The 21366-nt window shown below is 36.7% G+C and overlaps 2 protein-coding genes and 1 long non-coding RNA gene across 9 annotated transcripts; 2 read left to right on the top strand and 1 right to left on the bottom strand.

Annotated features, from left to right (window-relative positions):
• Positions 1-1132: 1132 nt before the first annotated feature.
• LOC130727924 (probable LRR receptor-like serine/threonine-protein kinase At3g47570) lies at positions 1133-7284 on the bottom strand. Of its 2 annotated transcripts, XM_057579224.1 has the most exons (4): positions 6854-7282; positions 4514-5674; positions 4086-4246; positions 1133-4055 (listed from the first exon to the last, which is right to left on the bottom strand). In XM_057579224.1, the coding sequence occupies exons 1-4, from the start codon at positions 7140-7142 to the stop codon at positions 3936-3938; spliced, it is 1731 nt and encodes a 576-aa protein (XP_057435207.1). In that variant the 5' UTR covers positions 7143-7282; the 3' UTR covers positions 1133-3935. The 2 variants fall into 2 exon arrangements, with proteins under 2 accessions (XP_057435207.1, XP_057435206.1); XM_057579223.1 differs by having other exon boundaries at positions 1135-4055; positions 4514-7284.
• Positions 7285-11619: 4335 nt separating this feature from the next.
• Positions 11620-15350, top strand: LOC130727922 (uncharacterized). Of its 5 annotated transcripts, XR_009015477.1 has the most exons (6): positions 11620-12140; positions 12709-12791; positions 12891-13177; positions 13275-13470; positions 14561-14631; positions 14879-15350. It is a non-coding gene; the product is annotated as an uncharacterized LOC130727922 (long non-coding RNA). The 5 variants fall into 5 exon arrangements; XR_009015478.1 differs by lacking the exon at positions 14879-15350 and having other exon boundaries at positions 13032-13177; positions 14561-14842; XR_009015474.1 differs by lacking the exon at positions 14879-15350 and having other exon boundaries at positions 14561-14842.
• A 1724-nt stretch (positions 15351-17074) lies between these two features.
• On the top strand, positions 17075-18634 carry LOC130727921 (uncharacterized). 2 transcript variants are annotated; one of them, XM_057579222.1, is made up of 2 exons: positions 17075-17949; positions 18061-18634. In XM_057579222.1, the coding sequence occupies exons 1-2, from the start codon at positions 17205-17207 to the stop codon at positions 18516-18518; spliced, it is 1203 nt and encodes a 400-aa protein (XP_057435205.1). In that variant the 5' UTR covers positions 17075-17204; the 3' UTR covers positions 18519-18634. The 2 variants fall into 2 exon arrangements, with proteins under 2 accessions (XP_057435205.1, XP_057435204.1); XM_057579221.1 differs by having other exon boundaries at positions 17076-18634.
• Positions 18635-21366: the final 2732 nt, after the last annotated feature.

The raw sequence follows: 21366 nt of genomic DNA, 5'->3' as shown, positions 1-21366 counted from the left end.
GTTGCACCATATAGATTGTCTCATCAATGTTTCCATTGAGAAACGCTGTCTTGACATCCATTTGATGAAGTTTCAAATCATAATGTGCAACAAGAGCCATGATTGTCCTAAAAGAGTCTTTCGATGAAACCGGAGAGAAAGTCTCTTTAAAGTCAATCCCTTCCTTTTGAGTATAACCCTTAGCCACAAGACGAGCCTTATACCTCTCCACATTACCATTAGAATCCCGCTTGGTCTTAAATATCCATTTGCAACCAATGGGTTTCACACCTTCTGGTAATGGGACAAGTTCCCAAACCTTATTGTCTTGCATGGACTTATACTCTTCCTTCATTGCTTCAATCCACTTTTTAGAGTTGGAATCCTGCATGGCTTGCTGGAAGTTGATTGGATCAACTTCCATCATACCATTATTTTCCTCATGTTCTTGGAGAAAGACTATGTAATCATCTGGAATAGCATTTCTCCTTTCTCTAGTGGATCTCCGCAAAGGTATTGGTTCTTGTAACACTTGTTCTTGAGGATCTTGAGTTTGTTCTTCATGAACCACCATATCACCTTGAGTAGGAGGAGATTCAACAACAATGTCTTGTAGAGGTTCCGTACTTGCTTCATCAAAAGCAACTGTATGAATCGGTTTTGGAATTGTTACCGACTCTTCCTCTAAAACAAAGTCTCTAATCTTATTCTCCCCTCCAAACTCTATATCCTCAAAGAACGTGGCTGTTCCCGTCTCAAAAATTGTCTTTAATTTGGGATCATAAAATTTATAGCCCCTGGATCTTTCAGAATAACCAATAAAGTAGCTGCTCACTGTTCGGGAGTCCAATTTCTTTTCATTTGGCCTATAAAGCCTTGCCTCAGCTGGACATCCCCATACATGAAAATGTTTCAAACTAGAGGCTTTCGCCCAGTCCAAAGCTCATAAGGTGTTTTGGCAGCTGCCTTGGTTGGCACTCTATTTAGAATGTAAGCTGCAGTCTTTAGTGCCTCTCCCCAAAGTGACTCTGGCAAGGTAGGATGACAAATCATACTCCTTACCATATCCTTAAGAGTCCGGTTTCGTCTTTTAGCCACACCATTCATGCTAGGTGACCCTGACATGGTGTACTGTGGGACGATTCCACATTCAGAGATTCACTATAGTAGCTACAGTATCAACAAATATAGATTATCATATCCCATAAGTGGACCGGTTCCAACAACATTTGAGTTAAAAGACAACTTGAATTTATTGTTTCCAAATGAACATAAATAACCATATTTGTCCATATAAGAAACTGAAACCAAATTCCGTCTAAATGACGGAACCACAAAAGTATCTTTCAAATCCAAATAAAATCCAGTACACAATAATAATCTAAAATGCCTTGTAGCTGCCACATCCACCGACTTGCCATCTCCAACATAAATGTATCTTTCAACATCATTTGGCTTTCGGTAGTTCAGGCAGCCCAGCCTTGAAACACTGATGTTAGTAGTTGCACCGGAGTCTAACCACCAAGTGTTTCTAGGTACTGAAGCTAAATTGACCTCATAAATGTACCTTTCCTTGCACGTCAAGCGTGATATTTAGGACATTTCTTTTTCACATGCCCAGACACATTGCAAAAGAAACAGTTATCATCCTCATTCTGTTTCTTTTGTGCTGGAGCATTTGCAGCTTCATTCTTGGGCTCAACAGTTTTCTTTCTTTTGCCTTTGTCTTTAGATGTGCTAACAAAATTAGCACTTTCTTTTCTTGCTTCAACCTTTCCTCTTCTTGCACACAAAATGAAATGAGCTCGTTAAGAGATCATTTCTCCTTTTGACAGTTATAAGATATCTTAAACTGACTGAATTGTGCAGGAAGAGAAAGCAAATACTAAATGAATGAGCAAGTCATCCGACAGCTCAAGTTTAGCGCCTTAAGTTTTGAAGCAATATTTGACATGCCCATAATGTATTCCTTATATTTCCTTTGCCCTGATATTTCATGGAAATCAAGTTCTGAAGAAGAGTACTTGTTTCCGCCTTATCGCTTTTTTTGCGAAGCGCTTTTCAATTTCAGCAAGGAAATCTTTGGCACCTTTTATCTCTTGCAAGATAGTACCCCTAAAGACCTCAGGAATGATGCGCTTAATGATCATGAGACTCATGCGATTGGAGCGATCCCACTTCTCATAATCTTTCCTCTGTTCAGAGGTACTAGATTCCGTAAGAGAAGCGGGTTAGGCCCCCCTTAATGCAAGGTCAAGATCCATGCAGCCAAGAACAATTTCCATGTTCTCTTTCCAGTCCTTAAAATTTGTTCCATTAAGGACCAGAACCAAATTTAGATTAGCAGATATCGAACCAATAGTAGCTGAATGTAGAACAAAATAGATACTATAAATATACTCACATTATAAACTAGAAAAACCAAATCATTTGTATGTTCAAATAATGACATAACCCATCTCAAGATACCTAGTGCACCATCAATATCATGTCTTTTGACAGTAATACTAATTGCTAGTGGTACTCTTGTTGTAATGATCAAACATTGATAATAAATCATGTCAAATAACAAACCCTTCTTTGGATTGATTTATCATTCACATGTAAACCCTTAAAATTATCACATGTTTATCATCACAGGTGTGTATGAAATCCGGCCAAGCATTAACTTTTCCTTTGGGGTCCATTAATACTCGCATGGATAAACATACACACGCACAAACTTTTAATATTTCTTATGAGCAATCTCCATAAAAAGAGGTCACTTTTGTGACTTTCTTATTTTAATTGACTCATTTAAAATATTAAACAATTGATTAAATATTACAAACCATAGCCAAAATTTGAACGCACACTAATAATTTTCCATATACCCATAGCCGAATTATCAACGAATTGAAACAGAAGCATGGTTCACAATTATATAATCTCTTTTAACATGTCAAATTCAAAAACTTACATATATGAAAAAAAGAATTCATGATTCACGTGAACCCAGAAAACATAAATTGATTCACAATCAATATATCCATATTGCAAACAAAACTGAATGCAATTTTGATATTCACGTGCTTTGCAAATAAATCAATATCCATGCTGTTTTTGATATTCACGTTTCATATATATATAAAAGACGAAACTGTTGAATGAATGCAATTATAAAACTGAATCAAGTCTATATAGTTTCTTTGACTGAATTCACACATGGAGTGCAAGCGTGGCAGACATGTGAAATGAAAACAGTGCAGCAAATCCCCAATAAAAGCAACACCATCACAGCACCAAAAAAAAAATTAATCACCGCCACCGGTGTTAAAATAAAAAAAAAACCACACTATCACATAACACAATAAATAGCGGAAACATATTTTCTCATGAAACTGTTCGATGAACATAATTCCCAATATCACAAAATTGAAACCCTAATCTTAAAAAAATTACCAAAATCATACATGAATCAGGCATGGGTGGCTCTGATACCACTTGTTGGTTTCTAACAAATAAGGATTTGATCCTAACCACATGCTTTCTACCCATATAGAAAACAGGAGCATAATCCTAAACCACACTTGATTAACCCATACCCGAATTCAAGATGAAACACATAAAGCGGAAGCGTACCTGAATGAGCCATGGAAACCGTTGAAGTATTTGGGGTTGTGATCTTCCAATTGTAGATCACCCTTAGGGTTTCCTGATGTTCTCCTCTGATGGGGATGAAGAGAAACTTTTCACGTTTATTACGTTATGTCTACAATTGGGGACCATAACCCTATAAGTAACTGCATCAGTTACAATTCTGTTTTCAATATTTCTAATTTGGCCCCTCATCAAATTAGAATATTGCCTTATGGTATCTGCACAATACCTTTTCATAACACATATGCCCTTAGCCATAAGATCAATATTAAATAGACCACTTTAGTTTGGCTAATTAAATAATGGCCCTAACACAATTAAAAGTTATATTTGTGACCCAAAATTCTAACATGAACTTCAAGCTCATAGTTTCCCCTAATAGCTCTTTCTTCTTCTACATTTTCTTCAAATTCTTCACTTTCATCATCAAATTCATCTTCACAGACAAATGAAGGATCAATTACATCCATGACATTGATAGGTAGAGCCATTGCTATAAACTGGCGAATTCCCATGCCACCTTCAAATGCTTCATCAGTTGGTCTTTTTCTTGTGAAGATCTCTAGTAATAGTATTCCATAACTGTAGATGTCTCCAAGCGTAGAAGGTTTTCCACCCATGCCATACTCTGCAATCATTTATAAGTGGTCAATTATAGTGTTAAGCTTAACTCTATCTCAAAAGCTAACTCTGAGTTGAAGATTGCTTCCCATTTAATTTGGGCTAGACTCAATTCTATCCTGAAAGCTAGCTTAATGTAAAGATTGCCCTCATATTTATATGTATTTCATTAGCCATATTTCCAGTCAATGTGCGAATTAACATGTTCATTCCAATTTTTGTTATATTTGAATATATAACCTACAATTTAGCACTACTTGATTAAGAAACATACCTGGAGGGACATATCCAATAGAGCCCCTTAGGCTAGCTGACATGATAGATGGTTTGGACAAATTGCTTGGTTCTTCAAACAGAAATGTAGCTAAGCCAAAGTCACCAACATGGGCTACAAAATTATTGTCAAGAAGAACATTGCTTGGCTTTATATCACAATGAACAATTGGTGTTTCACCCAAGTGGTGCAGATATTCCAGGGCACAAGCAACGTCAATTGCAATGTTCAGTCTCTGGATAAATGTCAATGTCTTGGTCTGTGATTGCAGGTTACTAATTGGATGCAACCAATCTTCTAGACTGCCATTAGACATGAACTCAAAGACTAGAGCCTTGAACTCATTACCTTGTCGATCAACACTTGAGATGGCAGTTATGATCTTGAGAAGGTTGCGGTGCCTTGTATTCCTCAGAACTTGGCATTCATCAATGAAGCTTCTCGAAGCCCCTCTTTGTTGAAGATTCAACACTTTCACTGCAACAATTGATCCATCACCTGAAAGAGTTCCTTTATATACAGAACCAAAACTTCCTGAGCCAACCAAGTTATCCTGGGAGAACCCACCAGTGCAATTTGCAATTTCTGAGTAAGAAAATCCCAATTCCAAGGAGGTAGTTGATAATGAAGTTCTCTTTTTTGCTCTTTTAACAATGAGGAAGATGGTAAGAAAACATGATATCAAGAGTACAAGAACAAGTGCAATAGCTATAGGGATAGCCACCTTAGGTGAAAGAAGTTTTCTTAAGGAAGAGGTTTTCCTCACAGTGCATGAAGGAAAATTTAATTGTGGGACACCACCACAGAGCTTGCTGTTTCCATATAGTGAAATGGAAGTTACATTCTTGAAGATTCCATTCATTGGTATTTCACCTTCAAAACTGTTGTTAGCAAGATTAAGACGCTTGAGTTGTGTGAACTCACCAAGAAACTCAGGAATCTTACCTGACAGGTTATTGCGCGAAAGATCTATATCAAGTAAACCTCTCAAACCCTTCAAACTTTGAGGAATGTTTCCCTGGAAAGAGTTACCCTGCAAATGCAGCCTTTCCAAGCTAAGGCAGCTGCCAAGAGAAGATGGAATGACTCCTGAGAAGTTGTTCCCAGTCAGCACCAACTCTCCAAGGTTATGCAGCTTACCCACCTCAACAGGAAGTGACCCTGACAAAGCATTGTAAGATACATCCAAATATATTGATAGAAAAGAAAGGTTAAAAACTTCTTTTGGTATTGTGCCACTAAGCTTGTTAAGATAAAGGCTAAACAACAATAACTCCTTGCACTTTCCAAGACTTGAAGGTATGCTTCCTTCAAAATTGTTCTGCTCCAGAAAGAGTTTAATTATTGAAGACAAATTTCCTAAAGAGGATGGGATTCTTCCTGAAAAGTTGTTGACATTGAGATACAACTCTTGCAGATTTTGCAGCTTGCCTATTGCATCAGGAACACTACCAGTTAAGTGGTTTCCTTCCAATGATAAAAGGGTCAAGTTAACAAGATTGCTAATCCCAGCAGGTATATTTCCTTGTATTTCATTGGAACCAAAGGCAAATCTGTACAATTGGGTTGAGAAATTAGCAATTGAATCAGGCAATACTCCACCAAAGCGATTCGTTCCGAGGAGTAGAACCTGTAGAGATGTGCAATTGACCAAAGAATCAAGAAAATTAAGATCTCCTGCTTTACCAGTTCCAAGCCTATTATGCTCAAAACTAAGTCTAGTTAACCGGTTCAAGGCCCCTATGTTCTTAGGCAGTGATCCAGTGAGGGCATTAACAGAAAAGTCAAGAAATACTAGTTTTGAAGCATTTAACAATGATGCAGGAACATTCCCTGTGAAATTGTTGAGTCCACCAGCAAATATTTCAAGGTTAGGAAGAGTAAATCCGACATCAGATGGTAAACTTCCATGGAGATTGTTTTGAGCGAGAGTGAAATAGAACAAGGAAGAAAGATTATAGATTGAAGAAGGAACTGTGCCAGACAAAAAATTCCCATATAGTACTAGTCGTGTTAAACTTGATAAAAGACCAAGCTCATTTGGTATGCTTCCATGGAAATTGTTCAAGGCAAAACTAAGACGGGTCAGAGAAGAAATGTTTCCGATCCAATTTGGGATTGTTCCTGTGAGATTGTTATCCCAAAAACCAAGTGACAATAGTTCTCTACAGTGGCTGAGGTTATTTGGAATGTTCCCACTAAAGTCATTGAAGGTGAATTCCAGAGTTTGCAGGTAGAGTAAACGACCCAACTCTTGAGGAATTTCACCATGGAAGCTATTGCTAAACAGGTTCAGTGTGGTGAGGAATGTGAGGTTTCCTATGGATGGTGTAAGAGTACCTTTTAATCTCAGTTTTGCAAGGTTCATGTTCATGACCCTTCCATTGGAAATGTTGCAGCTGATTCCTGTCCAATTGCAGTGGTGGAAGGAGTTATTCCAAGAACTCATAATGTTGAATGGATCTCCAACTATTTTACTCTTGAAGTCAAGTAAAGCACTGAGATCAGTTTCATTTTCTTCTGATGTTGCTGTTGTTACCAAGTGCAAGCTTGAGATCATGCATAACAGAAGAAAACCATTAAGATTTCGCAACAATGGGCTCTTGGAGTTTGCACAAGGATGGTTCATGTTTAAAGTTCAAGATTTTGAGGCCAAGTCTGAAATTATATCTAAGGTTTTAGATTTTGTACATTTTAAAGGAATAGTGTCACAAATAATAGGGCTCTTTTTCTCTTTAGACAAAGACATAAAAGGCTAGAATGTCCACTCCTATTTAAGACGAAAATAATTGATTAACTTGTCATTTATTTTCTGATATCTTCTACACCAGTCTCCAGAAACAAATTTATGATTCCCAACTATAAGATTGGTAAGAGCAGCTTCAAGTATTCATGGTAGAGGACCATACACGCAATCTAGCCTAGGGAGCCCAAATATGGAGAACATATATACGAATGAGTCAGCCCAAAAAGACAAATAAGATAACTAAACATCACATCTATACCTTAAGTCTTAAGACATGTAGTTAATGGGTCACATCTTTTGACAAAAACGAAATTGGGTCACATCTTCATCTCATTCATTTATAACCATTTATTTATAACCAATTTGAGATTCCAATTCAAAAAGGTCTCACCAATTTACTACTCCATACGTTCTAAAATGTAAGTTGTTTTAGAATTTATACTATATTCCAAAATATAAGTTGTTTTGCAAAACCAATGTATTTTTTCTCTCTTTCTTCCTTATATACCCTCATTTAATATTATATATCTTAATTACCACCTTCAATTTCCACCTATCACAACTCTCACTATTCACTTAACCAATAATAACATTTCTTTCTCCTTGATATAAACAACTTTAAATAGAGGTATTTCAATCAAAATATTTATCAATTAATGAACTCTTAAACAATGTGCACAACCTAAAACAACCTATATTTTGGAACGGAGGGAGTATTACGGTTCCTTATTAACTGTCAACTTTGAAGAAACAATTTTGTTCCTATATATTTGTACACTTAAATTTTCAAGAGAGCATTAATTGATGTTTTTTAAGTAATGTCTATTGTGAGAATGATAAATGATGAAAGATAAAATGCATTCTAAAGGGTAAAAAAGGAAACTAAATAATACTTTTTAAAATATTAACAATAAATGGTTTGCAGGGCGTGTGACTCTTGCTAAATCAGTGATTGCAGCTCTCCCTACCTATAGCATGCAAACAAATCTTTTGCCGAAGGAGGTTTGTGGTAAACTGGAGAAAATTCAAAGAGACTTTATTTGGGGAACGTTGGATAGAGCTCATGGTGCCCATTCTATCCACTGGTCGAAATTGTGTCGTTCTAAGCAGGATGGGGGCTTAGGCCTTCGCCGAATGCATGATTTTAACAAGTCTCTTGTCATGAAGCTTGGATGGGGATTGATTTCTAACCCTAATGCTCTTTGGGCTCGGGTGCTGCGTGACAAATACTCCTGTGGCAACGCTAGTATCCCTACTGTCCAGAAGAGAGGTTGTGAATCACACGTCTGGAAAGCCATCCGGAATACTTGGGATGATGTGGATAGGAACATTCGGTGGAAAATAGGTGATGGGGCTTCTGTTAGATTTTGGTATGACAAATGGCTGTTTTCTGGGATGGTGCTTATTAACATTGTTCAGGGAGAAGTCCCTGCAGGAGAGGCTGTCAAAACAGTAGCTGATTATTTCAATTCTGAAACTGGAACGTGGAGAACATAACTCCTTAGTCACCTCCTTCCTGCTGATGTGATTGCAGAAATTGTGGCCATGCCTCCTCCAGCTCCAAATATTGGTCCAGACCAGATTTGTTGGAGCCTCTCGAGTGATGGGCGATTCTCTTCAAAATCTGCCTATGAGTATTTTGAGTCTTTGGAAGAGCATGATCGTTTCCTGGATTGGAGGAAGCTTTGGAGGTGGAAAGGGTCGTACAAGATCTTGCACTTCATCTAGCGCCTTGCAAATGATGGCCTATGGGTAAATTTCAAGCGATGGCAAGCTCGGATGACAGCAAACCCACTTTGTCCATTATGTGGAATTGAGGAGGAAACAGCTATTCATCTGTTCAGAGACTGCACGCAAGTGAAGCCGTTGTGGCTGCAGATATTGCCTCATCGCTCTCTCCCTCATTTTTTCCAGTCTAGTTTGAAGGATTGGATCCACAGTTGTCTGGATTCGCGCTTCCGTTCATCAGGTTGTTCTACAGAGTTGGACTTCGGGTTTCTCCTGTGGGCTATTTGGAAGGCCCGAGTGGAAGTGGTGTTTGATGGTGGCTCGTTTACCCTCCGCCGGATTGTGGAAGCGACGGTGCGTTTCCAAGTGGAGCTCGCTGCTAGCGATCACAACACGTTGCATCTTGTCCGTCAAGGACCGGTTACGCAACAACGACATGAGGTTCATGTGTCATGGTTACCTCCGCCTCAGACTTGGGTCAAGTGCAATGTGGATGGTTCGGTGAAGCAAGCCACGGGTGCTGCAGGGTGCGGTGGTATCTGCAGAGACTCAGATGGGAGGTGGATTTTTGGATTCAGCAAGAACTTGGGGCGGTCTAATGTGCTCTGGAGTGAGTTGTGGGGTGTGTTTACAGTCATCCAGCTTGCTTGGGCCCGTGAGTTCCCGAAGCTCATTGTTGAAAGTGATTCCCTAGTTGCAGTCAACTTGATTAATGGGGGTTGTGAAGCGTCTCATCCCTACGCTTCTCTGGTTTTGCAGATTAGAGCACTGATGCTTAAGAACTGGGAGGTCAAGTGCGTTCATACTCTTCGTGAAGCTAATCAAGTTGCGGATTATTTGGCAAACTTGGCTCATGGTTTGGCTTTGGGCACTCATGTGCATGCTCATCCCCCCCCCCCCCAAGGGTGTAGTAATTTGTTGTTTTTTTATGTAACGGGTGTTTCGTACCCGCGGCAGTCTCGTTTGTAGTTTCTGGGCTTAGTCCCTCCCAATAACCAAAAAAAAAAAATATTAACAAAATTAATTGCACTCCTTAATATGTGTGTTTTTTCTCTTCCTAGACAGTTAATTAGGAATGGAGGTAGTACATATAAAGGAAGAGATAAACATAAAATTGAAGAGAAATATTTCATATGAGAGTATCATAATTCGGCTACTCAAAGACCCTATTGTTATAACATAAATGAGAAAAAAATTATCTCACATGAAAGTATCATAGAGCTACTCAAAGTTAGGATAAGTCAATTTGGTCCTTGAAGCATGGTCGCCGTTAGGGTAAAGTCACCCAAGCAAGCGCTTTAGGCGCAGGGGCGGATCTACCTTATGTTCAGGGGATTCAATTGAACCCCCTGAACAAAAAAAAATTGCCCTTATTTTCCTATATAATTTTTTTTGAACCCCCTGAAAATTTTAAATTATACTAGTAGACTAAGTTTTGCACCTATTTGCACCAAAAACCCATGACTTGTATACTTTCTGATGTATAAACATATTAAAGTTGTTTTTATTTAAATTTTATCGATGTGTTCATTTAAAAATTTTGAACCCCCTGACCCCGGGGTCCTGGATCCGCCACTGTTTAGGCCTCCAATTTTTTTTACCAAGTAGAAGATATCTCAATTTTTTTTTTACTAAGTAAAAATTGCCCCAAAAAAAAGACCTCACTTTAAAGTTTTTTTAAGGTCTCATTTAGTGTTGGGTCGCCCTGCCTTGAAGAAAGGAATTATATCATGTTCATGTAGTGCCTAAGAGCATCTCCAACGCTAGGTTCTTAGTTTTTAGTTCTTAGCACTATTCATGTGGCCACGTACTGTCACAAGTGCTTAAGCAACTCTTTGCAGATTTTGCTCCAACCATGAGTTCTTAGTTCTTAGAGCATCTCCAATGTAAGGTTCTTAGTTCTTATTTGAGTTAAGAACTAAGAACTGAGTTCTTAACAACTGGAGGGGATGACAGAGAATTCTTAGCATAAATTTTTTTTTTCTCTCATTCATTTAATTAAAGTATTGAATTAACATTTAAATTTAAATTTAAATTATATGGAAATAACAAATATTAATATAATGGTATTGTGGGACTGGTTGAATAGTGCTAAGAACTAAGAACTCATGGTTGAATCAAAATCTGCAAAGAGTTGCTTAAGCACATGTGGCAGTACGGGCCTAGATAAATAGTGCTAATAATTAATAATTAAGAACTAGCATTGGATATGCTCTTAGTTCTTATCACTATTCATCCGGTCCCACAATACCAGTATACTAATTATATTTTTTTATTTTCATATAATTTTAATTTAAATTTAAATGCTAATTCAATATTTAAATTAAATTAGTTGATGAATGAGAGAGAAAAAAATTCAATTTTTATTCATTCTAAAGGATTACAAATTAAAAATAATATTTTTGGTACTAAAACCAATATTTATAAAAATAAAATATATTTACGGTGCCAATCATCATTCATGAGACATTTTATCAAGAAAATATGTTTGAAAGAGTTTTTCTTGGGCCAAATTTGAAAAGAACAAAATATTTTAATTAGAATATGGGCTTGGGCCCATTAAACATTGTTAGCGCGTAACGGTTATAATTCCCCGCGTAATGCTTAAGCTATCTGTAACGGATATAATACCCACCCGCGTGAAACCGCCAAACCCTCATTATTCATCTCACTGTTTCTCTCTCTCTGATCACTCTCGTTGCGATTTTCTTCAATTCAAGATTTCAGTTATGGATTCAGGGTCACCGCCGCCACCGTATCCGATGGCAAATCCTTCGTCGTCGCCGGCAGCACAATACCTTACTCCTCCTCGTATAACACCGTCCACGACTCCCTCTACGCCGGCGGCACCGAAGAAGAAGAGGCGAGGTGTGGATCGATTGTTGATGGCTGAGGCCATCCTGTTTGGCGAGATTGTGTTGGCGGAGTGCCGGAAGAATGAGATGACTGTGGAAGCCTTGGAGGCGGAAAGGAAGAAGAAAATCCGCATTCTCATGTCAATGCGCTAGTTCTTCTTCTCTATTGGTATTTGTTTCTCCGTAACTAATAGTTTGATTGTTTTGTTTCTTCTATTCAGGGTTTCGTCGTCATCGGAGGCGCAATAGAGTTTGGTTCGGGTCCGGTCGGTCTTGAAAAGCTTCTTTGCTGAGAGAGGTAAGACCTTGTTGCTATTGCTATTTTAGGAACCCTAATTTCCATATGTAACATTGGTTTGTTTGCTGAGATGTTATTTAGGGATGTGTAAATGTTCTGTTACTTTATGGTGATTTTAGTTGGTTAATTGTGTTATTGTTGTGTAGAATCATAGGCATTTTTAGTGTGGTGGTGAGGGTAACCAAATAGGAATGTAGATCAGAAGAAGCTTTTAGGAAACAAGTGAAATGTATGCAGGCAAGTCTTAGCTAATGTAGTGAAATCAGGGGACTAGTCCTCAACTTTGTGGTTCTGAGAAGTCTATAGCTGGACATGTTAAGGGGTGCATGCTTTGAGAGTGAAATATTCACGGATCTATAAAGCAGTACGACTCATTGCGGCAAAAAAACTAAATTTATGGGACTAGCAACAAGTTACACAACCTTTCCTCTTAATTTTCTATTCAAACCAAAATGTTTCATTGGTAGCCAATTTCCAAAGGGTCTCCATTTTATGCAATCTATTATCTATATGTGTCTTTCACTTATTTGAAGATTCCTAATACATTTTCTCTTCCAAACTTGTGCAGTATACAGGAGGTGGGGATGTGCCATTTCAAGGACTATACTCAAGTAACAGATCAAAATTTAAAGGAGCTGACTTTGTACCCATGTGAGCTCTATGTCACCCTTATAAATTCCGTTTAATTTTCTATTACTTAGATTATGCGTATATTGTTGGAACTTCGAAGTACTCCTTGCCTTTGTGCAGTGATTCATGTATCCATTTTCTCAGAAGGTTCAATATGATTGAATCAACTTCATAGGGAACCATCCCTCGCACAACTGTTTTTCTATTATCCTCACCCTTAGTAGAGTCTTCAACGACCATTTGGTTCAAAACCTTTTCTAGGTTTTCAGCCCTCTGCAGTACCTCAACTGTTTTACAAGTCAGTGGGGTCACTTCACTTAAATATTGCCTCAACTCATGGCCATAGAAGTTGTGCAACATCACGGTTGCAACTGTCCCAGCTGCTTGGTGCCATTTCTTCAGCAATGGTCTAAACTTTTCTCTTTCCTTCAGTTCTAAGTCTTATATTTCTGAGTTAAATGAAGCAGAATTTCACTTAACCCTTCCTTTATTCCTATTCAGCAGATTCCTTTTCTTTCATAGCATCACTGGCCACCTTAGCCAACACAGCATGTAAAACATAAAGAAGATCAGTTTCTACCTGCCCAATTTCTATGCACTGAAACACCCAAGTGAAGCACCCGTTGTGAAGTCTTCTTCATCAGCTCAAGTAGCTCATAAACTTCATCAAGGACTGATGCCTCGTACATTTTGCTGCATAGTAAGGTTTTAAGTGAATACTATTCAGAACATCATTGACATCAATATCAGATTGTTTCAAACAAGTAATTTTTATTGTTCTATTTAGTTTTCAATAATTTACGGATCATTATTTTCTATTTATGTTATACTAACAGAACCCAAACTTATCAAAACGGAAACAAAAAAATCAATTTAGACATATAGTCAATAACTATGTCTAGAAATGTCTGAAACATTTATATCCTAATTTAGACTTCAAATTCTGGAACAAATGTATTTCCTAATTCATGCAGCTATTAGCCTATTAGTGATGGTAGATTTCTGTCTATAAGTTGAAACCAGCTTCACTCTCCCATCTGCTTGTTTATAAGCACCTATAAACTTATGAGGTTTTTTCGTAAGTTAGGAAGCAAATGCTTATCTTAGTTGAGATCCTGTCTAAGCAAGGACCTGCAGTGAAAACATGGCCCAACACCTAAGCACTTCCCAATTCACGCTTAACAGAAGATTTTTTCCCCTTTCTTCCTCAATTCACTCTCTTCAATCGTCTGTTCTCTCTTCTTTTTTGTCCTTTTCTTCCTCAATTCACAGTCCTCAATCGTACATTTTCTTTTTTTTTCCCTTTCTTCCTCCATTCACATTGGAGATCGAAACGCAAATTGGAGATCTGCTTCTGTGTCATATGTCAGTAAGATCGTACCCTTTTATCTGTGTTGATTTTGTAATCCATAATGGTTTTTGTGATCTAAGGTTGGGTGATTTGATTTCAAGAATTCTTTTATTATTGAAACAACTTCTCAGCACATAGAGACACTATAGTTCTTTGATGTTGTCTATAAATAGTGCTCACATTCTGTGTGCTCACGTTCTTCAGATGTCCATAGCACAGCTGCTGTTTGTTCATTGATATTCAATTTTGTTAGTAGTGTTTAGCGAATCTGTCTCTCTTATAACTTACAGAGGCAAATTGTATAATTAAGTAGTTTTTTTTTTATTTTGATTGTAAGTAGTTTTGAATTTATACTCATTCCTTAAATTGTGCATTTCATCAACTCCAAGAAATTTTCTGGACTCATTTGATGTGACTCAAATTTATGAAATGTTTGTAGGTACTTGCATGGGACAAGTTCACGAGCTTCACCTCCTAGAGCATGGAAAGATGAAACAGTTCATACTATCAGTAAGATGCTTAACCAAACTGTTACATGTATAATTTTCTTGCCAATACTTTCTCTTATGTTGGCTAAGGCAAGCTTGAATGGATATTATGTTAACTTTGTATGAACTAATTGTTCAATTCATGTACCCCAACATCCTTCAAAATGTGGGTTAAGTTGTGTCAAATATTGTTGTGATAAAGCAATACTTGCTCCAACTTTGGATGATGTTAATTCTGCTAATCAGTTTTTTTTGTCATTATTCCCTAGCAAAGGGAAGATGTAATTGAGCGTTGATTCAGTATGGAGGATCAATGAGGATATTGGCATCTAAGCTGATTGGTTAACTACAAATTTTTTGAATGATATTAGATTTTCTGGTATTCCTGATCACAAGCTAGTTTGCAAGGAAGGTGCCCCTGTTATGCTCATGAGAAATCTTGACATTTCTACTAATTTGTGTAATGGTACAAGACTTATTATCAACTATCTTGGGCCAAATGTCATCAGTGCTATTGTTATTTCTGGCACACATATTGGCCATAAAGTATACATTTATAGGATGAATTATATGACCTCTTTAATTGTATCTTTTGTAATGACTATAAACAAGATTCAAGGCCAAACTTTATGGCATATTAGTGTCTATCTAACGAACCCAGTATTTTCTCATGGCCAATCATATGTTATCATTTCTAGAGTGAAAAACAGGTCTGGTATGAAGATATTAATATTCAACGAAGACACTAAGCTAACGAGATGTTACTAATTAGAAAATTGTCTTCAATTAGGCTTTCTAGATGATTTACAATTATTAATTGGAATCACTTTCTAATAATTTTTGCACTCATTTTATGTTGGTTAAATTATCTTCAAATCAAAAAATATTTAATCAACATATATCCTCTCTTTAATTATACTAATAACTCTAAATTATATATTATGTTGTATGACTCTTATACATGTTTAACTTCCAAACCCAATTCCATTCTCAACTCTTCAAATATTATCAATTACTAATAACTACAAACTCAATCTAGATTAAAACCTGACTTCCTAAATATTAAATGTAATCGAGTGATATGTAAAAATATTAATTATCATTGTATATTTTACTGTATATATCATTACATTATTATACATATATTTATTTTTTTATTTTTATTTTTTTAAGGTATATATAGATTTATTGAATACGTTAAAATTGTAATTATCTTTCAAGTTGTCAAAAAAAGTGTTCCGTGCATCACACGGGTAACGAGCATCCTACCCTCATATAGTAATGTATATGTTATAGTGATCTTCCTCTTCATAACAACAACTAGTGTGGGACAGTTTTCTATAGAATTAGAAGGAATTTATGTATTAGTGGAATGATTCCAAGTGAGTTTATGTATTATGGCATCGAGTAAGCTTTTCAACAACATATTATTCACCCAATTTGGGTCTTTGCATTACCATATTCAACTTGTTCTAGTGCAAAGGGTCATAAAAGGTAAAAAGAAAAAATTAAACACTTTTTCATCAAAAATCCAAATCGGTATGAAATGTTAGAATTTAGCTAAGTCACCAAAATAATGGATAAAATTAATACATTCAAGCACATAAAATCATAAATAATATGCATTGATCAAATTGAAGTAAATGATTTAAAATAGATATACTAATTACTATAATTATAACAAACTGATTAAGTCACAACAATAATTAAGAGAAAAAATCAGCTAAATTGATTTTGCCTTTAATTGCCATTATCTCACAATTCTATCATGCATGAAAATGGCTTGGAATGGAATGCATTGAATAATGGATGTTGTGCCATATAATAATGACAAATTATGTGGTACCCATAATTATTTTTGGGTGTGATACCCACATTAAGTTATTTAATAGATTATTACTATGTTGTTCAACATAAATTTTATATTTTCAAATTTTATTTTACCTTTTAATTAACTTCAATCCATAAAATTCATTTTTTGATGAAATATGGACGAGTAATGAAGACGAACGATGATAGTGGCGATGCGCGTCAAATGACCATATTTGACGGAAGAACAAAGGTTAAAAAATACAACAAACAAATTTAACGTCTGACAATGAAATACTACATTACTATGAGATAATAAAATCGAACTTTTAACGGATATATAAGTTTTTACAACTAATTTAACTCATTTTGGATGTCACACATTGAATTGACTCAAGGTACAACAGCAAACACATAATAATATATGTTAGGCGGGTACGTCTTGGGAGAAATTTTACCTTCACCTCAACAATTTGAATGTTTCAAACAAGGACCAACATAGCAGAACATCCATACAAAGGTTCACCAAAAAATAAGAAAAAAGATACACCGAGATTGAAGGACTGAGATAGGAATAGAAGAAAAATAATATATAAAAGATGTAATAATGAAGTAATATGATTGGAAAAAAAAAAACAAGATAAATAATAAAAATGAGTTGGATGAGAGCTGAGATATTCTTCTGATCATGATTTGAAAAAATAATACCACTCAAACTCAACATTCTTTTGGATATTTGTGTGTACAAATCCAAGTCTTCCCTTATTTCAAAGTTACATCAAAGCTATGTTTCTTCTATATAAATTCTTTCCTAATGCAACACTCACCACAGACACAGAGAGAAGAACTTCAAAGAGAATGTTTCATCGCAGGGTACTTAAACGTGGTGCCAAGTTATATATATCTATCTTTTCTCTAATCACAATCTCTGCAATAATTTTTCTGATCCATGATGATGGTGTTATCTACCATGATTCTCTAGAGGTGTTGCAGGGTCAAAGTCATAGAAATGAAGAAGAGATAAAGTCAACTCTTGCTCTTGCTACCCACATAGCTTTGCGTTCCATGCAAGAACAGAGAGATGGCGTTGATAAAGGAAGTCAGAGAGTCCTAATTGCTCCTCTGAATGTTACTGAAGAAGAAAGAATTGCTTGGTTTCGTGGGAATTTGCACGAGTTCAAGATTCTCAAGTCAAACAACTTGACAAGGCAATTCCATGCTCGGGTTCAAGGATTCTTCAACCATGATCACCAGTGTGAGTCTCAGTTTTTCATGACTTGGATTTCCCCTGCAAGTTCATTTGGTGCAAGAGAATTTTTCTGTTTAGAAACACTTTTCAAGGTTCATCCAGGGGCATGCTTGGTAATTCTATCAAGAACTCTAGACTCCACCCATGGCCACAGGATCCTGAAACCACTTCTTGATAGAGGGTTCAGAGTTCAAGCAGTGTCCCCAGATTTTTCATTTTTGCTAAAAGGTACTCCAGCTGAAGCATGGTTTCATCAGTTAAGGAAAGGGAAGAAGGACCCTGGTGAGATTCCTCTGTTTCAAAATCTATCCAATCTGATAAGGCTTGCAGTTCTGTACAAATATGGTGGTGTATACTTGGACACAGATTTCTTAGTCTTGAAACCTTTAACAGGTTTGAGGAATTGTATTGGAGCACAAAGCATGGATTTGGGTTCTAAGCAGTGGACTAGATTGAACATTGCTATTCTGATATTTGACATGAATCACCCACTTCTTCTCAGGTTCATTCATGAATTTGCATTGACTTTTGATGGAAACAAATGGGGGCATAATGGTCCTTACATGGTTTCAAGAGTGGTTGCAAAACTTGGGAAAAGCCCAGGTTTCAAATTTACAATCTTGCCCCCTGTAGCCTTTTATCCTGTAGATTGGCTTAAGATTGGTGGTTTCTTTAGAAAGCCAAAAACTCAAGGTGAAGCAAAATGGGTTGATGCCAAACTGATTCAGCTTAGTGGTGAGAGTTATGGAATTCATCTATGGAACAAACAGAGTAGCAGATTCTTGATTGAAGAAGGAAGTGTCATAGCAAGACTTGTATCAGAACACTGTGTCATTTGCAACTCTTTATAGGAAATAAACTGTACTACCAAGCTTTGAGTTGCTCTCCAAAACTACCACTGTATTTTTTATTCTTCTCAATGTATAGGAACAATTTATGTAAGACATAGTTTTATATTTCTTCTTCACCATTCCAATCATGATCAAAATCAAAAGACAATACCAAATTGAAGGCTCTATCTGAATTTCCTTCCCCAAATTCTAAATTTAAGCCTTTTAAATCTCAAGTGGAATCTGAATCTACCACATCTCCACAATCCAAACCCTGGCAATCTCCTAAAAGATTTTTTCCTTGTCAATTTGGGCTTGTCAGTTTTGTAATTTCTGTTCTGAGAGCCAAAACCTGCTGCATCAATGTAACTACCCTTTGAGGCTAACTGACTATTATCTCTATCAGTTCCAGAAAAACTGATAGATCCAACTTGCTTGATCAAGGACCAAGGGTCCTGAAACTGTACCTCTGAATCACTGTCCCACAAAGATATAGGCTTAATTAAAGGTGAGCCACTGTAATAGTCAAAATGAGTTGACAAACTTGTGTGCTCCATTGCAAATAATCTCCTCATAGAAGTGCTTCCTCCTTTCATCAACTCTAACAAGCTGGTGGATTTGTGAGATGAGGAGATGGGTGACGAATTAGATGCAGCTGAAGATGACAAAGATGATGATGACTGATAGGTAGATCTTTGGTGCTGTATGATCTTCCTGATCTTTGCTTTCTGATCTTCTGTGTTGATAAACCAGTGGGGCTCTTCATCTGTTTCCTCAGTAATTTCAGATAACATGTTGTCTATAAGGATTTCAAGAATATTGCTTATGATGAAAATAAATTTCTGAGATGCTATTCTGTTAATGTTATGATGTGGAGATAACACACTGGACAAAAATAAAAGCGGCAATTCCATTTCTTAATAATTATGAAGCCGGCTGCACTTACATTTGATGCATGAATTGACCTAGAAGAAAACAAAATTGAACACATGACCCGGTTGCACACTAAAAAATTACTAGAAGGAGATGATGTACGTCCAAATTAGGGGTGTTCATAACCGAACCAATCCAAACAAAACCGACAAACCGATCCAAAAAAACTGAAATCCAATCAAACCGAAAATCGAACGGACTGAAAATTGAAAAAACCGAAATTATTTATTGGATCGGATCGGAATTTGGATTTGATTTCCAAAACCGAACCAATCCAATCCAAACCGAACATTCACAAATATGTATAATTTTAGTTATACATATATCATTCCATTTACACTTATATAGTACATATTTATTGTATATATATATTGATTATATCACACATGCTTATTTATAAAATTATGTTTTAATAAAAACAGTTCAAGTAATTATTTGAACTATATACATGCATCAAAGTAAACAATTATAATCATAATTTAAAAATATATTGACTATGTTATAATTTATGAATGTTATATTAATGTTATAAATTATGTATCGTTGTATTTATCATATATTATATATTTTTAAAATTTATACAACACAATTTTAAAGTACAAAAAAGTGAAACAAAAACCGAACAATCCAATCCAAACCGCTATAGATTGGATCGGATTGGTTCGGATTTGAATTTAGTAAAAAATCCATTGGATGATAAAATCATAAAACCGATTAGATCGGATCGGATGATTTTTCTCCTCAAAACCGATCCAATCCAATCCGCGAACACCCCTAGTCCAAATGGAGAACAAAGATTCCAAATGCTAACATGTATTCTGTAAAATAATTTATTTTCACTTGGGCTAGTTTGATAAGTTGTATAGTATAAGGGTTGATTTTATAAAATTTGATAGTATTAGGTATGATAATATTTTAATACTATATAGCGTCAGATCATACACCGTATAACTCATCATATCGTTTGACGTTTAAATTAATATAATTGATGTTTCCTAAAATATTGAATAATGACCAATAGTTAAAAACGGTGATGATGTTGGTGGATGGTGAAGATTAGGGTGATGGGTGGTGGCGGCGACAATGGTTGTAGTGGTGGCAGTGATGGTGGTGATTGTGGTGGTGGCGGTAGAAGTAGAGGTGGCAGTGGTAACGCTGAGTGATGGGAGCGGTTTGAGGGAGGTGTTTGTGGCATGTACTAGTGGTGGTGGTGGTGGTGGGTCGTGGCGGTAGGTAATGGTAGTGGTGGTGCGATGGCGACAGTGAAAGAGGGTGGTGGAGGTGGTGGTTGTGGTAGTGATGGTAGGGGTGGTGGATGGTGGTGGTGGGGAGTATTGTGGTGGTGGCAATGTTGTAGGTGGTGGCGACGACAGTGGCAGTGGCAGTTCGGGTGGCGGCTGTGGCGGTAAGGGTGGTGGTGGTTGCAGTGGCGGTCGTGGCAGTGAAGATAGCGAAGGCGGCAGAGGCAGTAGTGTAGGTAGTTGAGGGTAGTGGTGGCGGCTGTAAGACCCTGGATTTTAGAATTAAATAAATAATTAATTTCCAACTCACGCATAGGATTTTGTGTCAGCGTGAGGGGAACCTGACTTTCGTTTAATGGTTGGATTAGTATTATGAAGAAAAAAACGTTAGTAAACGACTAATTTACACTTAAAGACACGATGGAAACTAATTCCAAAAATCTTCAGAGAAATGTTAGAACTTCTCTTAATCCTTCCATGACAAGCGTTTTGACGCAAAACCCTGGAATGCACGGACGTCCGATTCTAATTCTCGGAGGTTTGCCGAAACTAAAACCCTGATAGCTCAAGAAACCTAGAATAGACGGTTGATGAAGACTTTTTCTGTTCGGAGCTTCAAATAAAGATTTCATCCGCATATGCCCACTCTAATCGACGTTCCAAATCTTTCTTCAGAAGGAAGTTTCTGCATCCGA

The sequence above is a fragment of the Lotus japonicus genome, chromosome 1 (genome assembly GCF_012489685.1).
Source record: "Lotus japonicus ecotype B-129 chromosome 1, LjGifu_v1.2".
Taxonomy (NCBI): domain Eukaryota; kingdom Viridiplantae; phylum Streptophyta; class Magnoliopsida; order Fabales; family Fabaceae; genus Lotus; species Lotus japonicus.
Note: the sequence above shows the minus strand (reverse complement) of the source record. Positions and strands in the feature narration are given on the sequence as shown.